Below are 21,632 nucleotides of genomic sequence, written 5' to 3' on the forward strand. Positions count from 1 at the left end.
ACAGCAGTATTTCCAAAGTTACTAAAAGAATGCTGGCCTGCACATGAACAATGAGGGATGATGAGCCAATAATCTATATATATATAAAGGAGAGTTGGGATCCGAGACACTGTTTGTGGAGGGATTGAGAGTTAAGGCGGGTGGAGGAGTCACGTGATCATCTCCCCTCCCAATCACCTCATTTCATTCACTTCATTTCGCTCCGAGCTGAGCTCCACAGCTGACGCGGTCTTGCCGTTCTTTTTCCTTAGTGTTTAGTCCTCTCTCCTTTACTGATTTACTGTTTACTAGACACAGTAGGCTACTTACTGAATAGTATTTTTTCCTTTAGTGTTTCTACTTGGTGTTTCTTAGTGTTTAGTAGTTTAGTTGTTGCGGTTTACTGTTAAATACTATTTTAGTGTTTAGTAGACTTTTAGTTTATCTCATTTACTTTTGTTTTTTACTGCTGTTCCCGGTGGTGTTGCCCTTTTTTCCCGTTTCTATTTTTCATGTAACATGTTCACAAATTAGTAATAGAGAAAATGCATATATTTTGGCTCCAGGAGGACAAACCAAAAATGTTGTATATAAAGAAGCTCTGTAAGTATAATGTAGATACCTAATTATTCCAACTACAGCGAAGCGCACGAGGTCTGCTAGTTTCTACTAAAGCATTCTCACAACTTCAAAACCACATGAAGAAGATTTCATAAATTTCATTGTAGTTGCATTGAGGACTTCATTCAGGTCCAAAATGTAATTGGAATAATGGCTGCTCATTAAATAAGGTTACTTTAGTTAGGAAAGTAAAGATCAATTTCATAAAATTATTTTCACATTTAGTTGTATATTGCTATGATTATGCTTTAGGAAGGGTTAATTCTTACTTCAGATAGCTTCAGATTGCTTCAAATTTGCCAAGGAATACCATAAATGCTGTAGTAGTGTTCCTACTGTAGTATATCATGTTTAAAAAGTATGTTATTATTAATAACAGAAAGTACTGCATATAGTATGATGGAAACAATTTTTTTATTGGATCATAGTATAGCTTTCCCCAAGTAGAAACACCAAGTATCTAATATTCACTAATGCAGGACAGTATGGACACAGGGTGAATTTTAATGACTGAAAAGCTCTCTGGTCATAGAGGAATATTTAAGTAGGGGGGCTTTATTTTTATCTGGGAAAATGAATGATTATTGTTTGACAGATAATGAATGATGTTATAATACATTCAGTATGTTTTTTGCTATTCTAAACAGAATAATATATTTACCAATCTATTTCCTGTACCACCTTATTACAATATAGGGCTCGCAAAGAGTAGAACAAACATTTTGCCATGTTTGAATTCACTTTGGCAAGGCAGTCTTTTTCTAAAATAACGGTACAGTATATTGCCCTTTCATTGTCTGGAAACCATAAATACATTAAATTAATGTAATAAATTACTGGAAAAAAATATTTTGTATGAATATAAAAATAATTAGTTACATGTGAACATCTCCCCTATTTTCTTTCCATCATTTGACATGTTAAAAGATAGTAGAAAAGTGATTATGCTTGTAATTTTTAAATATTATTGACAAATCCAAATTTTACTGGAACAGTCACAACAAACACTATTGTCAGTGTAACTTCAGAAATCAGTTAGTTAAAAGACAGCAGTTAATAAGACAACATCATTAGAATAGTAAAATACATGCAGATTTTACAAACCGTGTCTTTAGAGTGGCCCAGGAGGAAGAAATATGGGGAGCCATGCTTGTCACTTTTCATGCACATGGAGAGACTGGAAGGTACCATTCCTAAAGGAAGGGGAGGAACAGCCTGGGACCAGTCATTAGAATTAACAGAACCAGTGACATTGAGACAGTTAGTTAAAATAGTGTTTTTTAAAAGCTTTATTGTTAATTAGACCAAACACTTTGAAAATACTGAGAAGAGAAGATAATACTAACTTAAAATTATACAATATTAATAGGTTTAACATGCCAATCTAAGCAGTTAGACAGATTTGATCTATGTGGTTATTTGTCACATAAATGTAATGAAATAAACAAGGCATTCTGAAGTGCTTGGGGTGCAGCAATCATTGCAGTGTGAATTATTGCAAAAAATCATACTGTACATTAACTGTTGGCTCTCATCCACAATTGTAGATTGATATTCTACATGAAGCCTGCACTGAGCTCCAAGTTCACATATTCACTCTTCATAGTCTGCAATCTCAGTACAAAGACACTGGTTTCAGTCCTGATTGCTGCAGCATATATTGTGAGACAGGTTATGTGGCTTGTAGGTAAATGCATTGGCAGTGCAGAACAAGGTCATGGTCACTGATTCAGTCCTTAATATTGAATCACTATGTGACACTCAAGTCATGCAACCTGCCAGTGCTCCAACTGCAAGAATATGAAATGAAACCATTTCTACATGGAATTGTGATTTGTAAGTTACTTAAGACCTAACAAACAGCTACATAAACAGTAAATAAATTTAAAGTCAGATTTCTTACTTTACCACTTCTAAACATTATATATTGCTAGCATAATTAAAAATAACTGATGTGTGGAAGAATACAGCTGTATGTCTTAAAAGAGGAAGATTGCCCATTTTGACATGTGGACTTATTACAGTTAAATAAGAATATGTATGTTTGACATCTGAGGCGACTGCTGTGATGGCTTGCCTTCAAAATGAATGGTGAGATATCCAATTTGGAGATGGAGCAAGGAACTTATTTTTTCTACCTTATTCGAGGTGACACAAAATGCCTCTGAAAGGCCAGAATAAAAAACTGACCATGTGCTCTGTGTTCCATCCTGCTCTGCTAGCTGAGGCAGAATTCTAAAATTGTAAAAGGAGTGGTAATGCTTTTTTTTCAGGATGGTATGTACTGTGAAATGCATGGTACACCAAACAACGTTTCAGGAAACCAACATTCTATTTTTTTTTTCTTGAGCCTCTCAGACTCAAGCATTTGTGATCTTCTGGCTATGAAGGACCAGATTGTGCACCTATAGAATTCAAGAATGCCACTAGAAATTAACTGTTTTCTAGCAAAAAGAAGTCAATGCCAAGCCTTATGAACCCACATGTTCCGTGTTGAAGTGTGTGTGTTCCGTCTATTTTCAAGACTAGGTTCTGCGACAGCAGCACAGCCCAAAGCACCACAGGGAAGGTGCTAGCAGCGAAGATGTTAGCATTTGACTTGTGCAAAATGGTCCATTAATCATCACAACAATTTAAGTCAACCTGAAGAACCATTTTCTGTTAAGCAGGAGGAACCATTATCTTCACACCACAGCTCATATTCTAGCAGTTTACAAGCCAGATTATCACTGCAACTGTAGACACCAAATTTCAGCCATAAGATGATGAACATTGGAATAAAACGTACATTTTGTCCCAACTCTGGATGGGACAACAGTGTATTACAAGGCACACTTGCACACTCACACTGTCTGTTGTAGTGTTTTCTTTGGGAAGGATTTTGGAATTCTGTATCAAAACAATACATTTGCACACCCCTATGTGAAGGTAATTGTGTGTATCCAATCTATCACAAACTCTAGCCTTGTGCTCTCTCATATCACCAGTGGTTTTTAAACTGGATGGACAATTTAGTTTGCTTTCCATAATATATTGTTAAACGTTCTATCCAGCTGAGTACAAAATCTATTAGCTGTCCTACATTAAACTATTATTTATTGAGGAACTGTGGGATATATTATGAAACAAAAATAATAATAAACATTCAAGAAAGAGAATAAGAAAGAAGACTCCTGTACAGAAGCTACCTGAGCTTGTCACTTTAATTGGTGTCACTAACAATGACTGTTAAGCAGTTCTAGTCAATGTAACTATCTCCATATTTATGCAACTTTCCAAGAACAAATATTGAGTGAACTTGTAGTCCAATAGGAAGTGAATACTGGCAATTTGATAATTTCATTTCACAGCTAATACCCTTTAGATAAGATTTGTAAATCTTTAAATGTATGCATAGAAATCCAGTCCACCAGGTCTGTGGCTTTCAGTGATTAAATAATTATTCATTTATTACTTTTAAACCTACACTATCAGTTGTCCTTTGGAACATGTTTCTTATACTTTACAGAAAGTCTCATTATTGTACTATTTGAAAAAGTACACATAAATTGCTGTTCCCTTTAAGTCTGAATGTGATTCAATAAAAAGAGGGGGGGATACCCCAAATCAAACAAAAAGCTATACATGTATTTTGGAGACACTATTTTTAAACATCACCTTGATATAACATGCACATATAAACAAATATATATATCTCAACTCCAAACCTACAGTATAGGTATAGGAAGCAGGATTTTTATAGCTAAATTTTTATAATCAAGTTTGAAACAGAAAGGAGATGTCTGCATCATTGACTTGACATTTTATCTGCCTACAGTATTTGTCAGTCTAACCCAAGATGGATCCAGGTTGAGACTAAACATTCTGAGAGACTATTACTTCAGTTCTCCATTTTCTATAGATAGCAAACGATAAATAAAAGTGAAGACAGATGCAAGACAAGTTCTGGGGAGTACAATGAGACCATTAATTAGATGCACCACTATGTGCATCTAAGCTGCAAACAAGCTGATAGCCTTAAGTACATTTTCTCTCTTTGACTTTCTAGTCTCTCTGTCACTTCTAGAAATCTCTGTTTTGCATTGGCCTTTCTGACATCTTCCCAAGCATGCTAAATTTTGATGCATCTCAGTTCTCAATCTTAAACTGTAGATGAGCTTGGCCCTCCAAACCACTCCAAAACTGCTGATATTCAGGTTTTTCATGATGTCACATGTTTTTACAAAGCATCTTGAGAGCACTTAGATATTTTATATCTATGATCGTCTCTAGAACATCTGTGGCTGTGCTGACCCAGTAAACTATAAAGTAACTTTGACAGTGTTCAAGTAGAAGTTTTTCATTTAGGGATTAACTAGAATACTATATTTTTTATTCTTGGCTTTGTAATTTGTTTTCAAATGCTTACTAAGTTTGTGTAACTAGCAAATACATTAATGTAGAATGTAAACGGTATTCTCTGACAGAGAACAAAGAGGCGGAGGTTTGGAATTGCTAATCAGAAAGCAGTATCATTAAGTGGTAATTGGAAAAGGGATTAAAATGATCAAAGAACCTTTTTTTATACAGGAAAAACCAAAACTTAAAGTTGAGAACTAGCAAAGTCAGAAATCTGAAATTTTAAATTTTGATCAAATATCTGAGGAACATTAAGATTCTCTTCTTTACTGGTCATAACAACCATATGAACTATAACAGTAAAAGCCAGATCTTAAATAATATAACTACTAAACCACAAAATAATGCACATGCGCCAGCAGCCCTACAATGGGAAAGTGTCCTTAGAAACCAGTGAGATGACTTCACCTAATCATAAATGGCGAGGTGAAGAGAATGGAAAAATAAACTTGTAATTTAGAGAAAATAAAATGAGAAAAATATATTAAAAATAAACCAAAATGATTGTAAACTGCTGTGGATCCTTAAAAATTGTACTTTGTAATCACTTACCATGTATTATGATTTACTTTTTTAAATCATGTTGGATAAAGGCATTTTCTAAATAAAGGGTAATAAATAACCACTCAATACTTGACTAAATCAAAATGGGAAAAGGAAACTGTTACATTGCACTTGTGCTGCAATAATCAATTTTTACACAAATTGACAATTTTATCTGAAATGTTCCACAAATCAAAAGAACATGGTGCAATTTTACATACTGTACAGTCTGTAGGAACAGCTGGAACACTTTTGAGTGACTTGGTCAAGGTTACATAGCGTGTCAATGGTGGAGCCTAAACTGTGAATGAAATACCCATATTGGTTATTGGCTCATCACTCCATTGTCACTGCACTTGGCATCAGCATCACATGTATACATGTTTGCTGTTTTTTTATATAGTGACACTTGCTGCCATCCTATAAATGAGTTTTATCTTGATTAACTAATTTTATAAGATGTGGCATTATACACAAGAATAATTAATGCATATATATTGAGCATATGTGATTGAGAAAGATAAAAAGAGAGGTGTTTTAGAATGCAACATGAAGGCCTTTTCCAGACCCAAGTTTTTTGGTCTGTAATTAAATGAAAAATGTATAAAGTCAGGAGAGAGTCTTTCCCAGGACATCAGTGGTGGAGATGGGAATGAGGAAGCTAAGCATAATCAATCCTTACATGAGTCCATTGGCACTAACTCAATAAGCAGTTAAAAAGGCAGCAAGGGATAGTATAACAGCATGGAACAGAGTTGGGCAGGGATGTTAATAATTTGATTTGAAACAAAATTACTCCAGAACGTAATGAAAAAAACCTATATCAAAATTTAAAACTCAAATTTCACCTTTGAACAAGGATGGCTTGAAAAAGTGGTCAAAAAGTTTAATCCAACACTTTTTTGCTTATAATGGGCCATAAAATCCTATGCTATTAAATGGTACTGTCAAGACATGCAAATTATCCTCCATTCCTTAGAGTCCTCCTTTCAGGGATTATCTGATAGCGCACTGAATTATAATGCAGCACTCTGTGCCATGGAATTAAGTCCAGAACTGACACAGCTCTGTAATGACAGTGTCATATTAAAATATAAATCATCATCTTCTGCTCCATTATTAAACATCAGGGTTCCAGTTCACTGAGCACGGAATAAAGGGAAACTTAAAATTTAGCTATAAAAATGAGGTTAAACTGAAACACTGTACTCAATTATAGTTATTTTCTTTGAGGGAAAACTGTAACAAGATGGTGTTCTAGTGCCTTTTACAGTTGTCGTGTTATGTAGTTTCATCCTGTTTTTGTCCTGGAAATATGTGATACCTGTACACACAGTATAATATTCAAATAATGACAAGGAACTGTTAAAAGCATATTGCTTTTTGAAGTCCTGCATTGTAGTGTGGATAATCAAATATTATTTTAATCAATGCAGCAGAGCATTTATTTATTTATTACTGAATCAGTCTAATGCATTTTGTGAGTCTGAAGAAAATCTAAAACCAATGGAACTGAACAGCATGTGCTGTCTGGTTTGCACTTTTTCTTTTAGTGGCCTTACCATGAGTCATTTGTGACATATTCTTTTTATAGCTCTCTCCTGATAGTTATACTCTTAACATGAAATCCAGGCAAAGAACCCATGTATGCTCTGGAAATTATCTTTAAATGCAATGATGACACTTTGTCTCCCTTTGTTTTAACATTTCCAGTTCTGTAGTTGGCCTATTTTATTTTTCTAAATGTTTTATGAGACTGTTCACTGTGACATACCATATAAAATAACAATGAACTGACTTATCGATGGCTCCATTATTCTATTATATAAAGCAGAGTCAATGTATGTTTGTTTGTCCGCCATACAAATCTGCATTGGGCATCCAATCACCACCAAACTGGGCATGGGGCTCCTTTGTGACCAGGAGGAGGTCATGGGGTATGTTTGGTTGGGAAAAATGCTCGGGGTGAAGCACAGGGCACCTTTTCACCAACAGTTCCGCACACGTCCCCGTTCTGCCAACAGGAGAATGTAAGGCATCTGACAAGACAATGATAATAATTAACTTTTTTCTTTGTAAATATTCATTAGGGTGTTAATTCATACATACAATAGACTTTATTTGTTACATTTGTTCTTTGATGCAAATGGCCTGCTCCTTGAAACAGCCAAACTTATTGTTATAGCTCTACAAACAGTATAGTACATTCTACCTGGAGACAAGGCAAAAAGGTTTAGCTGTAACAAACATCAGAATGGGCAATATACAAGGGCAAGATACAGTTTGTGACTTAAGCAACTTTTACTGTGGTGTGATTGTTGGTGCCAAGTGCAGTGAGTAGAACAGCAGCTCTAAACACAAAATGTGTTGGACTTTGAATCTGATGGCTTATAGCAGCAGATGGCTACATCAGGATCCACTCCTGTCAGCTAAGAACAAAAAGATGAGGCTACAGTGGGCTCGCTGCCAATTCTGCTATAACATGTAGATGGTAGGGTCAGAATTTGGCATAAATGGCCTAAATCTATCAGACCATTTGACTTTGAATGTTTAGGCTGGTAGTGCTAGTAAAATGAGGTAGGGGATATTTACTTGGTACATATTACAGGTTACTTAAGCATAGTTTCTGAAAACATGCATCCCTTTTGTTTTCCCAGTCTACCCAGTTTCAAATGGACATGTTCAATAGTACTATATAATGCACCATATCACAAAGTTCATTTAATCTTAACCTAGTTCAATGAACAGTACTTTCAGTTTATTCCAGTGTCTTGCACATATCCCTAATCTACTGTATAGTCAGTAGAACACCTATGGGATAAGGTAGAATGGGAGTTTCACAGTATAAACGCACAACAGAAAGTGCATGATGTTACTGAGTAAACATGGACCAAATACACTAATGAATATTTTCATTGTATTGTTGAATTGTTCTGGAGGCAAAAGGAGGTTGTAATGTATGTTATACAAGATTGGTGCACTCAGTTCATAGCACCAAGGAAGTAATTTATTCTAAAAATGATGGCAGTTGAACTACCATATACTATCTACATAAAGACAACATTGTAAAAATGTGTGCTCCAGAACTAAATGTTTAGGTTGTATTGACCACAATATTACAGACTACAGGTATATGCAGCACAAAGTACAATATATAGGATGAGAAAATGTGGTATTTTGTTAATTTTAATATAACAACGATGCTGCCACACCAAGCTATTTCAAATATACCTTGAGTGTTATTCAAGGGCTACTGAAAGATCAAAAGCAAGAAGGAACACACACAGTATGTAAGAAAACAAAAATGTAGTTAAATAGATAATAGTTCTATATAGAATTTCTGTGCTTGCTAAAGTCAAATATATAACAAGAAAATGAGAAAACCCACCATACTCCGGGACTTGTCCTGTTCCTCTCTTTAGTAGCAGGCGAACTCTTCTGCCTCCTGATTTGATGAGTTCAATTGCTCTGGCATGTGTCATGTCTCTTGTGCTTTCACCATTGATTTCTATGATTTGATCACCAACCTGTCAAAAATAAAATATTATGTTATATCATCAAAGGCATTATATAATGTAAGCTTTCATTTAAATTTAGATGATCTATGAACTCCAGAATTATTACAACAAACTGGCTCTCTGGGAAGACATTTAGACAAAAGGAGGTCTATACATGCCTGGCCAGTAGAATTCAGGTTACAATCTGATTTCTTTACCAGATAGTATTGCAAAATGATTCACAATTAAATTTGATCACAAGCTCTGTCCTGGCTCAAGAGAAAATAGCTTGTACTCTGCATGATACCACAGTGGTCAGCTCTGTTGAATCACATCTCCAGGAAACTGAATTCAATTCCAGGCTTTATCATGATCTGCAGGGAATTTGTCCTGCATGGCTTTCTGGTTTTCCTGCAGGTTGTCTTCCCAAATCTAAAAACAACATGCATGTATTTTGTTACTTGGCAATTCTACACTGGTCTATATTCTTTCCATATGTTCAGATTTATAGGAGGAACAGTAAATTTCCTGTAATATTATGCATTGTGTTTCTGCTGCATGTCATTACATATTCATTTTATTTATACTATAATTAAATATATTATATTAGATTTATAATACTCTAGGGTCACATGATGACACAGTGGTTAGTGCTGGTGTCTCATAGCGCCAGAGTCCTGGGTTCACGTTCCAGCCCAAACACTTTCTGTATGGAATTTGCATGTTGTTCCTGGTCTCAGTTAGATTTGCTCCAAATATTTCACCTTTCCTGTCATATCCAGTATTGACTCCAAATTGGTCCAGCGGTTGTACAGTATATATGAGTGTACTCACACAATGGATTAGCAACCTGTCCAGGAGCAATTCCGGCAGTGAGCTTAGTGCTGCAGAAATATGCACTGAATAGGAATGAAAGTGGAAGAATGGCTCGATAGATACAATATTGTATAGCAAGTTAGGCAACTGAAGTATGCACTGTAAGAGTAAACTGTTGCCTTTCTAAAGAACCACTCTCAGATTTGTAGCTTGTTATTGAGATTATTTGCCCAAAAGGCAGAATGAAGTAAGTCAGTTTTAATTAGTGGCTTGAAAAAGCAATGGAAATGGATAATTTTTTTTTTTTTTAAATCCCTCTTTCCCATTGAGCAAATTGCGGTTCCATTCTGGGTAAATACCAGATATTAGACATTACAAATATATTATTCATTCCCACTGTTGTAAAATATCCAACACAAAACCATTTACAGTATAAAGTGTTGCCATGAGTATATCTCTCATTATGTGCCTAATCTGTATAAATATATGACAAAACATGAAAATTAATAATGCTGTAGAAAAAAGTTAATAATTGGAGGTCGAATTTATGTTTTTTTTTATCAGTAATGTACATAGTTCATTATTGTACAGTTAATATTTTAGAATGCAGATTAAGAGTGATGCGTAGATTTAAAAAATTGTCTCTGGCAATATTTTTCCAGTCATAATGACACACATTTCTTTCTCCCACAAATAATACACTGGAATATCTTTTAGGAAAAGTACAATTCGTTATTTGAAGAATGAAAAAGAATGTGCACTGTACATATCAAATCTGCCTTTTAGTGAGCTAAAAGCCTTATGAAATTAATTTAAGCACTAATTCTCCAGAATAAATTCTACAGTTGAGGCAGAACTTTTGTTAGATTATCTCAAACATCCAACCATCCAACTTCCACTTCACTTGTTCAGTTTAGGGTAAAAATAACGCCAATCCTTTAGGCCTGGACCAATCCAGGACAGGGTGCCAGGCCTTTACAGGACACATTAACTGATACGAGGTGAGTTTATATGTGCCAGTTAATTGAACATGCCCCCCTTCTGGACATGTCACAATAAAAGATGTTCCCAGAGATGTACAGACATGGAAAGAACACACAGAAGTCAACAGGCTGGGATTTGAATTCAGGAGCAATGAGGTATCAGCATGCCATGGTTATTGTTACTATTTCTTTGTTTTCTTCAAAATCAATAAATAAGCAATACAAGCCTTTCACAATACAATCCAGTATTAAATGAACTACTTCATTTAATATTAAAGTAATGTTTTTATATCTGTACTGTGATGAAAGCTGTTCTTCTTTGGGGCGTAGAACTGTTAGTGGCCCATTTGTTAAGGTTCTATGATATTAGAACTTGAAAAATGATGCTGTTCATAAACTGATTATTTCTATATGCAGTATATATACAGTAAATACTACATCTATCAATATGTACTCAGTGCCCTAACTGAAAATATTAAATAAGGAGGAAGGGTGAACTAGAATTTAATCTGAAACCTCAGTCTGACTATAGTTCTACTTTAAAACATGAGTGTGCATTTGTGTCTACTTTCCAAAATAATAATAATATAATATGAAGTTTTGATATTGGTTTTTGTATTTCTCTCAAAAGCCAGATTAGTTTGTCTTTTTTAAGTAATGGACTATTTCTGTTTTGAAGGCACAGCAGTATTATATCTGATTTCACACGTTCAAATCAAATGGCTCAACTTTTTGAAGTAAACATGTCTAATAATCTTGTTTGAAAACTACAATTTTGAACACTTTTGAAAAAGAGATCAGTTATAATTAACTGTTGTTACTGTGAAAACAAAAAAGGCAGCCATCTGAATATGCTTTACAACACAGAATCAGAAAAAAAAATGAAATGTCACAAGAAAAGAAATAAGTTCTCCAGCTGTGAGGAAAGGGAAACTATAATCATTTTAATTTAAACATAAGGCAAAAACTACTGCCTTACTAAAATCTATAGATCTTCAATAAATGCAAAATCTGCTGTGAACCCAATACATTGAGATTAGGATTTAGATTCACATGGTTTAAAAAAATATGCAGTTTGTTACAATACATGACTGTATACACCAAAAGAAATTGTGAATATTGAAGAATGTAAAGTTCTTACTAATTGGAATAAATATGTGATAGATAGATAGATAGATAGATAGATAGATAGATAGATAGATAGATAGATAGATAGATAGATAGATAGATTCAATTGCACAGATTATGTCCTTCTTTTGCAGGGAATAATTTTAAGGATATACAAACGTCCATAAGAACAAGAAGCAGGTCTTGTTTACAAGAAAACAAGATAGGAAGGATTGCTTTGCAAAACCATCTACACTTACAATCTTAAAACAATGAGTGTTTCACAAAAGTCTTTTCCTCTTGTAGTGTCTTATATAATTAATGGAATGTTATAATTCCATCTTCCATTTTATATTGTTTCTATAGCTGCATTTTTCTGCCAAAAATAAACCCATTCTGATGTCAGTTATTATTTAGGCACATTGAAAAAGGTTTTGTGACCTTCTTCAATGACATTCTTATTATTTTCCCCTAGATTAATATGACATTAATTTGTCCTGAAATGTCTGTCTCATTTTGACATTTCTTGGCAGACTGGGTCATGTGACAGGATCCCATCTGTTGCTCTCATAGTTGGCCTGCATTAAGTAAATGGAACATTTTAATGTGCCCATCTCAAACTCTAGATTTAAGGTACATCCACTTGTTACTTTCATAAAATGACCCTTGTTATGCGTGTCCTTGAGAACTCTGACATAGTTATTGCTGAGTAGAAATACAGTGTAACGGCACATATTGACATTTGGATTGGAACATGTTCGAGTTTGTGGTAGCTGTGTAGTACAGTATAATGTATGTTTACTGTGCATAGGCCCAGCATTCAGTCAAATTACATAGCTAATTGATAAATACATGAGTTATTTCCTGGCTTATCAGGATTCAGATTAGACATGCAATTCTGCTAATGCCAAAAGATTTATTTAAAGCCTATTGCTACTTTCTTCATGTTACATTTGTTGCATAGACGCATTATATTGTTCCCAGAAAAGTCATGTCACACAAAGTCAAATAATCAATGAAAACATAAATGGACTACATTTGCAATATGCTCTGTCATGCTAAGTAACGCATCAGAATCAATGCAAAAGGAATGTCAATCATCATTAAAAGAATCAGATCATTTTCCTCCTGCCTTTTAGTAGTCTTGGCACAGCCTTCCATCTTATAACAACATCATCAGAAATAAAAGCACGGCCTCCAAGCTGCATGCCATGAGTAAAAATCAATACAAGAAAAACTCGATTTTGAGCATTTCTAAACAGATGAATATTCTACCAAGCATTAACAAATATTACAAATTAAAAAGAAAAAAGGCAGTTTAGCCATTGTTGCTAAACAGAAATAGCACAAAGAGGCTGGATAATGTAACCACATGAAAATTCATCATGTAAATGACCAGTAAACAGTTCATTCCATTTGTAGTAATTGGGAGGCTGGAGCTTATCTCAGGTGGCAGCAGGTACAAAAAAGGATTTCATCTCACATACGCACACTCGCTCACATTCAGTACTGCAGGCTTACATGAGGGTTCCAAGAAGCTCAACAACTTAACCATCAATGAGGAAAGAAACTTAAGTGAACATAAAGAGAACAGTCAAACTCTAGGCTACATGTTTCACTGTGAAAAAAAGGGAAAAGCGCATCAGACATGCTGAACCAATTATTGTGGCCAAAAATATTTTCTGAGATGTAAGGCTGCATTGCTATCCACCTTGCTTCAAAAAACAAAAACACACAGACGGAATGAATACCACAAATAAAATACAAAACATGGCCACAAATTAGCAATAAGTAAATAAAATAAACATTGGACATGTCACAAAGTGGCTGGGTGAGACTGGAATGTTCCAGTCTTTGCTTTGAAGTTGGACCTCCAGGCTCAGCAGGAACATCTTTGTTCCCATGTATCCCTGCAGATGTCTCACACTTTCTTCTTCCATTAAGAGCAAAGAAACGCCTTGTGAAAAATAATAATTTGTATTATTTCACAGCGTGTCCTGTGTTTTCTGATGGGGGGCTTTAAGGCCTGTTTTGGGAATAGCACCTGCACACAGGGCTAATTTGCATGCATAATTAGCCATGCGGTTGTCTGCTGTCAGTGTACGGGGATCAGTTTTATGTATTTTGTGGTATTACATTTGATTATTTTCATTATAGTCAGTGAATGTGACCCTCAAATGAAAACACTAAATGTTTTTTTTTTTAATTTTTAACACATGTAGGATGTAAAACTGGCAATGTTTCTCTATTTTTGTGGCTCTGGGAACTTCATCGTTTTAAATTCACCCACATACAGCTTTCAAAGTCTAAAAGCAGGTTTGGGAGGTTAAAACAACTAAGAGTGGAAAAGCGAGTTTTCCCCTTGGTGAAACGAGTGTGGTTAGAGATAGGAAAGATATTACCCAGTATCATCAAAAACTTTGGTGGATGGGCACAGGGGGTAGTTTCAGAATATCTCAGCAGCTAAAATGCCATTTTTCTTCTGTGAGCTTGCAACCCAGTGATGGCCACATTTGCAATGAGACGATTTTATAATGTTGCATGAGTGCATTTCTTTTTTTTTGTTAACAAATTTGTTTCCATCGTGTTTTTTGAATTGGTAAAACTGTCCATTAGGGCCATGTACGTGAACATGAACAGTCTAAGTACCAAAGTTGTGGCATGTCAATCTTGCACAGTTTGAGCACATACAGAACCGCCGACTCTATCAGGCAGTGTGAGTAGTTACTTGCCCACTATTTAAAAAAACGCACCCTGTATGTATGCCCTACATTACAGTGAGCATACATGAAAGATCTGCACATAGATTTTACAGCTCTCTGATGTTACGCTAGCCTCGCAAATCATCATGGGGTGCTTGGAAAAAAAAGGTTTGCTTAAGCTGGCCACAAAATGAATTTCCAGAAAGATATTCGACCAACAAGGTCACCTGTGAACACAGTATATTCACTGTGAAAAATGCTTTGGTGAATTTTGCCGATCAACACTAGCTATATTCATCTGCATTTTTGTATGTAAGAAAATAAAAATTTTTGTAATTATAGGGTCAATTCACTATAATTCAGTCATTTTCCAATTGCAGCTGAATTACCATACTTGCTAAAAAAATGAGTATGGAAAAAAAGTTTTTTTTTTCACTAATTCATGTATTCAAGAGGTAGGTGCACTTTTGAGTAATTGGAGCGAATCATTATTTTTGTAAAGCATGACTTTTACTAAAACCACTTCAATCAGTTTTCAGGCTTCTGAGGTGCTACAGCCCACCCCAGTAGCACCTGACCCAGAGTTGGGATCTAGCAACAGATTGCACCTCACGTATATGAGATCATATAGGCATCCATATGGACCAAGTTGGTTAAAATATACATTTTAAGGATTTATGGGAAAATGTCTCATTGACACAGAGGAAACATGTAAACTCTTCACAAGGTCTAAAATTTGAAGCAAGAAAATGGGAGGCAGGAGTGAAAAGCACTGTCTTTATTCATTCCCTTTCTCAAAGGTGTTTTTTTGTACATATAGTAAACTAGATATTTGTCTAGGCATCATAACTAAACAGCAGATATTATTTAATAAAGATTTCCAATCTCAAGAATGTTGTAGAAATCTGCAGTAAAAACTACTATGTTCAGAAGCTTGATAAAACACACAATAAAAGTAAGAATAACTTCTCAAGAACTGAAGGAAATTTAAAGTGGGATATAGTCAGATTAAGTGCCATAAAGCACTTGATTCTGATGCTGAAAAAGAATCAGAGGACACCCAGGAGAAATAGGATTTATTGCTCACACAAGGTTAAAATGTAAGTACTTTCCAACAAGCTTGAAAACCCTAAGACTAAATCAAACAACATGATCAAGATGTCTCAATGTAAGCTTGTCTGACAAAAGAAAGTGTTATTTTCTGAAAGTCTGCGAACAGTAGGATGGAATTCAACAGCATAATGAAAACCACATTAGAAGATGAGGGTTTAGTGTTGCATTGTTGTAGATATAAAGTATACATGCATTCAAAAACCACAACACGTTTTAAATATTTGCAGAAAATGAGAACACCAAGAGTACTACAGTATAATAAAACAAATACTCTGACAGAGACAACAGGTCTCTGTGCTAAGGACTTGCAATGCCACTTTATTTTAAGACTCTAAGAAAGTCCTGTAGGGTTGCAGTACTACACACTATATATACAGTGCCATGAAAAAGTATTTAATCCCCTTGAAAGTCATCATAATTTTATACATGACAAAAGATTTGTACAGATTTATTCATTCAGTATTTTTAATGTGAACTCTTATGTTGTCACAATACATTTCCGAAGTTAAAGTTAAACATTTTCTGTGGATATTTAACTTAAGAAGAAAGAAGAAAGATAGTGTTTGCATAAGAATTCAAACCCTCCACATTAATACTTTGTCAAGAACCCTTTTGCTGCAATAACAGCCTTAATTATTTTCTGGCAAGTATGTACCAGTTTTGCACATTGTTCAGGAGTGGTTCCGCTCCATTGTTCTTGGCAGAATTTACAGAGATCCTCTAGATAGGTGTGATGGCACATCTGGATAGTGTCGCAGATTCTCAGTAAGGTAAAGATCACGGCTTTGGCTTGGCCATTCCAAAACTATCACCTTTCTGTTTTTGTGCCATTTCAGTGTCTCTCTGCCTTTATGCTTTTGTTCATTGTCATGTTACAAGATGAAACTTCTCCCAACCCGTAGGTTCATAGCAGACATGACTAGTCTTAGTTTTACACCACACATGTCTCTTTGAAGTCTTGCCAAAAGGTTCTAATTTGTCTCATCTGACCATAAAACCTTCTCCTACATCTTAACTGGGTCTTTCTACTTGCTTTGTAGCAAATTCTATACAAACGTTTATGTAGACCTTCTTAACAAATGGGTTCTTTCAACCTACACTCCCGCAGAGGCCTGTTTTATGGAAAGTTCTTGAAATTATTGTCCCATGCTCCTTCACTCCAGTTTCAGCCAAAGAGCATTACAGAGTTCTGAGAGTGATGGTTGGATTTTTAGGAGCCTTTCTCACCAGCTGACGTCTTGTTCTGATGTTTAGTTTTGAAGGATGACCTGTTCTAGTAAGAGTCTACATGATGTGATGAACCTTTCACTTTCTTGTGAGGGATCCAATGTGACATTCAAACTCTTCAATATTTTTTGTAACCATTTCCTGCATTGTGCATTTCAATGACTTTTTTTTCTCACATTAGCAGAATGCTCCATTGTCTTCATTTTTGCAGTGACTGTCCAGCAAAGACTATGACCCTTAAAAAGGGTGCTTTTTTATATCCTGGGAGATATAGTGGACTCACAAGTAGTACCTAATTATGTTTAATTATGGTCAAATGACTGTCATTTGTGGTTAATTTGACATTTGTGTAAACCTGGAGCTTCCAAAGCACAGAGGTTCAAATGTTTATGCAAACACTAACTTTTGAGCTTTTCTTTAGTTAAATATCTACATAAAAGTGTTTATTTTGACTTTGGAAATGTATTGAAATAGCGTAAGAGTTCACATTAAAATACTTAATGGATAAATATGTGTCATGCAGAAAATTATGATGACTTTCAAGGGGACCGAATACTATTGCATGCCACTGTAAATCAGAATATTCACTGTGCCGTACATGAATTAAAGTTTTATATAAAGCAGAAGACGCCATGGGTCTTTCACTAAATTTGTGGATGAGATATTTCATTTACTTAGTTATAAAAACAGATTTAGGTACCAATCATTTCTTGTTCTATAGGCTATTGGATTTCCTCCCTAATGAGAGTGGCAGTAAAGCTGAAGAAGAGCATCTCTAAGTCCCTCATCCTAATCAAGGCCTGTTAGGTTGTATCTTAATGCAGTTCCCTCCTTGTTGTGCACAAATGACTGCATTTCACACTGTCCTTTGGTAGAATGTTGAAGTTTCTTGCATGTAGCAGTCATACAGTACTCATTTCAGATAATGAAATGTCTGCATAGAAGAGTAAGATAATTAGAGTACTGAAAATAATTTAAGTCAAATCCTAATAAAACAAAAGAACTAGAGAACTCCGATCACTTTTGCATTTTATATAAATAGCTATCATGTAGAAGTGGTACAGAATTTGAAGATGTTGGACATCACATCTCGCTGGAATCATGACATTGAAATTCATTATAGTAATATATACTTCATCTTATAATATATTTAATGGTATACATTTTTTACCCATTGAGTAACTCTATCGAGTACGAAACTTGAAACTGACTATATGATGAAGTTAAAAATGGCCACTGATTAAATGTATTCATGTGGATCTTGCTTTTAGAAGTTCCTAAAAAAGCAATGTAAGCTGAGAGCATTCTGAGGAAGAAAAGTGTTGTGATAATTCAAAACGACATTGAAAAACAGAAAGATGACATACTGTATTACAATAAAAACAAACGGAAGTAGATTAAGATTAATTATTTCCAACAAAAAAAGTTATAAAACTTACTTTCATTCGACCATTTCTTATTGCAGGTCCTTCTTCAGCAAGCCTAAGAACATATAGATCCATTTTATATTCTCTGCCGCCTCGAATGCTGAATCCAAATCCTTTCACACTTTTCTCCAGCTCCACAGTGAAGAAATCAAAATCCTATTAACAGAGAAATACTGGAGATATATATACACAGTATATATACATATATATAGACACAACTTCTCCCAACCATCTAAGAATGTCTTTTCCAGCATGATGGAGCACCGTGTCATAAGGCAAAAGTGATAACTATGTGGCTCGGGGAACAAAACATTGAAATTTTGGGTCCTTGGCCAGGAAACTCCCCAGACCTTAATCCCATTGAGAACTTGTGGTCAATCCTCAAGACAAACAAAAACCCACAAATTCTGACAAACTCCAAGCATTGATTATGCAAGAATGGGCTGCCATCAGTCAGAATTTGGCCCAGAAGTTGATTGACAGCATGACAGGGAGAATGGCAGAGGTATTGAAAAAGAAGGGCGAACACTGCAAATATTGACTCTTTGCATAAACTTAATGTAATTGTCAATAAAAGCCATTGAAACTTATGACATGCTTGTATTAATACTTCAGTACCCCATAGAAGCATCTGACAAAAAGATTTAAAAATAATCTTTTTAAGTTTTAAATTTCCTACAACATATTAATGCTAAACAAATAAAGAAGAGTCAACATATGATAATATTTGGCTTATTTCTTATTTTTTCAGTTACAATATCTATAGCTGTTGGACTCTTCTTTTTTAAATTAATAGCTAATGGCAAAAATTTGCCCAATGCATCTGTTAGACAAAATCTAAATTCTAAACTCTGCATTGTCCACTCTGGGGCTTAAAAGGGTTCAATAACTAATTGAGTCTCGGGGGGAATTTTATTTAGAACATACAGTGGAATCATTCAAATGGCCCTTACACACTATATTTAATCACATGCAGTTTCATTTTCCTTCCATTAAATATTTATTGCTATTTGAAAGCCAACTGATGCATTTCTGACTTGAATAATAAATGCCTTAGTAACAAAAATGTTCTTTACAAATTAATGCCTTTTAGCACATAACATTTCTGCATGCAAATTGAAACACTTAGCTCTAATGCCTTATAGTATTAACACTGGGTGCTTTTGTTTATTATCTGTAGTGTATCACTGAGGGAAAACCTACTCCGAAAACTAAATTTGGGAACAATTTCAATATATATTGTTTATCTATTTTGTTTTTTACCTGTGGTTGCCTGTAGTCTGGTATAGGGAACTGCCTAGCATCAGGTGAATGCTGCCTGTAATCTAAAAGTGGAGGCTGCCGGTAATCCAACGTAGGCGGCTGCCGATAATCTGCTACTGGAGGATGTCTGTAATCTACAGGAGGCTGCCGATAGTCAGTGAAGGGAGGCTGCCTGATGTCCGGCTTCACGTCCTGTCTCGCTTTCACTTCTGACCTGTAACTAAAAAAAACAGCATACACATAAGTTGTTTAATAGAATTAACTGAGGCTGCCATATCTAAAAGAAACCTATCCTGGGATGGCATAAGAATGTTTCATTTTGTTTTCAATGTACTCAAGAAAGATCAGTTGCACTACCTTTATGCATGTATGTTGTTGTGAATCAGTCTGTAAAGATCATTTGATGTTTATGACTGTAGGTGGTAGTGGAGTTAAAGGTGAAGTGCTTTAATTCCTAAATTATATCTTATTATTAGCAAACCATACAAAGCAGAGATAATAAAGCTCACATACATATATGCTACACACATCATAGCAAATGGACATGGACCTTAAATAAGTCTAAATCAGAACACTAGAAGAAAAAGTCCAGGATCATTGCAATTTCAACTTGGAATTAACAAAGTGAGTCAGTAAATAAGTATCATCCACATATCCATTCATTCATCTTTTGTCATACATAACAGGGCTTGCCTTGCACGTATGGTATTGGTTAAAAACACGGGGAACAGTTTGAGTGAAACACCTGCTTTTAACCCGATTTTCGTTTGCCCCTTGAGTAGCGGAAGACTTATCCTAGGGACTCCGATGTCACTTCCACTCATTATCCCACCTCTTCTGCCTCTGCCTCCATAAAAACCACCTGACTTGAGATGAAGTTGTCAGTTGTGACCTAGAACTTGTGAAGGATGGATGTCTGCTAAAGAACTGACATATTGTATGTCAATACAACATTTTTGGACAAAAAACAGGGTCACTTCAGTAACTCTTTTTCTAAGTCTCAGAGTCACATTTAAATTGGTGTAGTTGGCAGAACATACTTGGAGGATGTTGACCTTGTGGCATTTGTGCAGGTGCTGACCGAACAGGTTACCTAACTCTGAATACTGATAGTTTGTGGAGGTCAAGGCACAATGAATTGCTGAGGCTGCCCTACACAGAAAGTGCACACTTGGACTCCTTCAGGTACTTGTCCCACACAGGTGTTGCTATGAGTTCACTGTAGCTGCTTTATTAGACAGCAGCAACATTACTATTGCCAATTCAACAGTGTATTAAACATGAGACTAGCTTTACCAGTATACACGGAGATACTCACAACTATCCAATGGCAGACTGCTCGATTTTCTTCCTGAGGCAAGGAAAATGTTTGTGGGTTGCAGTGTATCCGAGTCCTCAACATACCATCATAATAGGTAGAGACTGCTCCAATAAAAAGAGAGAGTGATCTCGTGATGTCTATAAACTGCAGAAAAGCCCATACTTGGAAGTCCTGACTGCTGGTGTCGAGCAAGGTATGTCCACTTCATGTACGGTGTGTTGAATGGCCAATAAGGAAAGTGAGAATTCAAAAATGCAAACTGAAAGACAATATGCCGTGTATACAGCTGCCACTGAGGTGGATGACCTAACACTTGTCAGACAACCTTGTCTATCCTCCTTCTGATCCTCTATTGAGCCTACAGTCTTAGTTTAAACACTTCTTTTGTCTTTTTAAATAGGAAAAATTAAATTATGATTACTTAAAACATAAGGAATGCAGTTGTTTCTGTAAACAGTGCACTCACCTCAAACTCCAGACCACAGCACTGTATTTTATTTTCGAAAATGAACTTCAGTATAGGCTAACAGTACACCAATCCCTACTCATCCCTTGCCAGTACTGCCTTGAAGTCTGCGAGTTGGCACATGCCCACCTAATGTGTGGACATCTGTGCTTTGATAAAACCCTTGAGT

The 21,632-nt window shown here is 35.4% G+C and overlaps 1 protein-coding gene across 6 annotated transcripts in view; it reads right to left on the reverse strand.

The window, feature by feature from the left end:
* The window catches only part of magi2a (membrane associated guanylate kinase, WW and PDZ domain containing 2a), a 1,205,404-nt gene that overhangs the window by 40,170 nt on the left and 1,143,602 nt on the right, over nt 1-21,632 (reverse strand). For 4 of the 6 annotated variants that reach the window (XM_039761046.1, XM_039761045.1, XM_039761048.1 and 1 more), the window contains 3 exons: nt 19,677-19,896; nt 18,426-18,569; nt 8,930-9,068 (listed from right to left, as the gene is read on the reverse strand). In XM_039761046.1, the coding sequence (XP_039616980.1) occupies nt 8,930-9,068; nt 18,426-18,569; nt 19,677-19,896 (503 nt within the window). Of the gene's footprint in view, nt 1-1,704; nt 1,816-8,929; nt 9,069-18,425; nt 18,570-19,676; nt 19,897-21,632 lie in introns of all 6 variants that reach the window. The other 2 variants (XM_039761047.1, XM_039761049.1) reach the window with 2 other exon arrangements.

This window comes from Polypterus senegalus, chromosome 8 (genome assembly GCF_016835505.1).
Source record: "Polypterus senegalus isolate Bchr_013 chromosome 8, ASM1683550v1, whole genome shotgun sequence".
Classification (NCBI taxonomy): Eukaryota; Metazoa; Chordata; class Cladistia; order Polypteriformes; family Polypteridae; genus Polypterus; species Polypterus senegalus.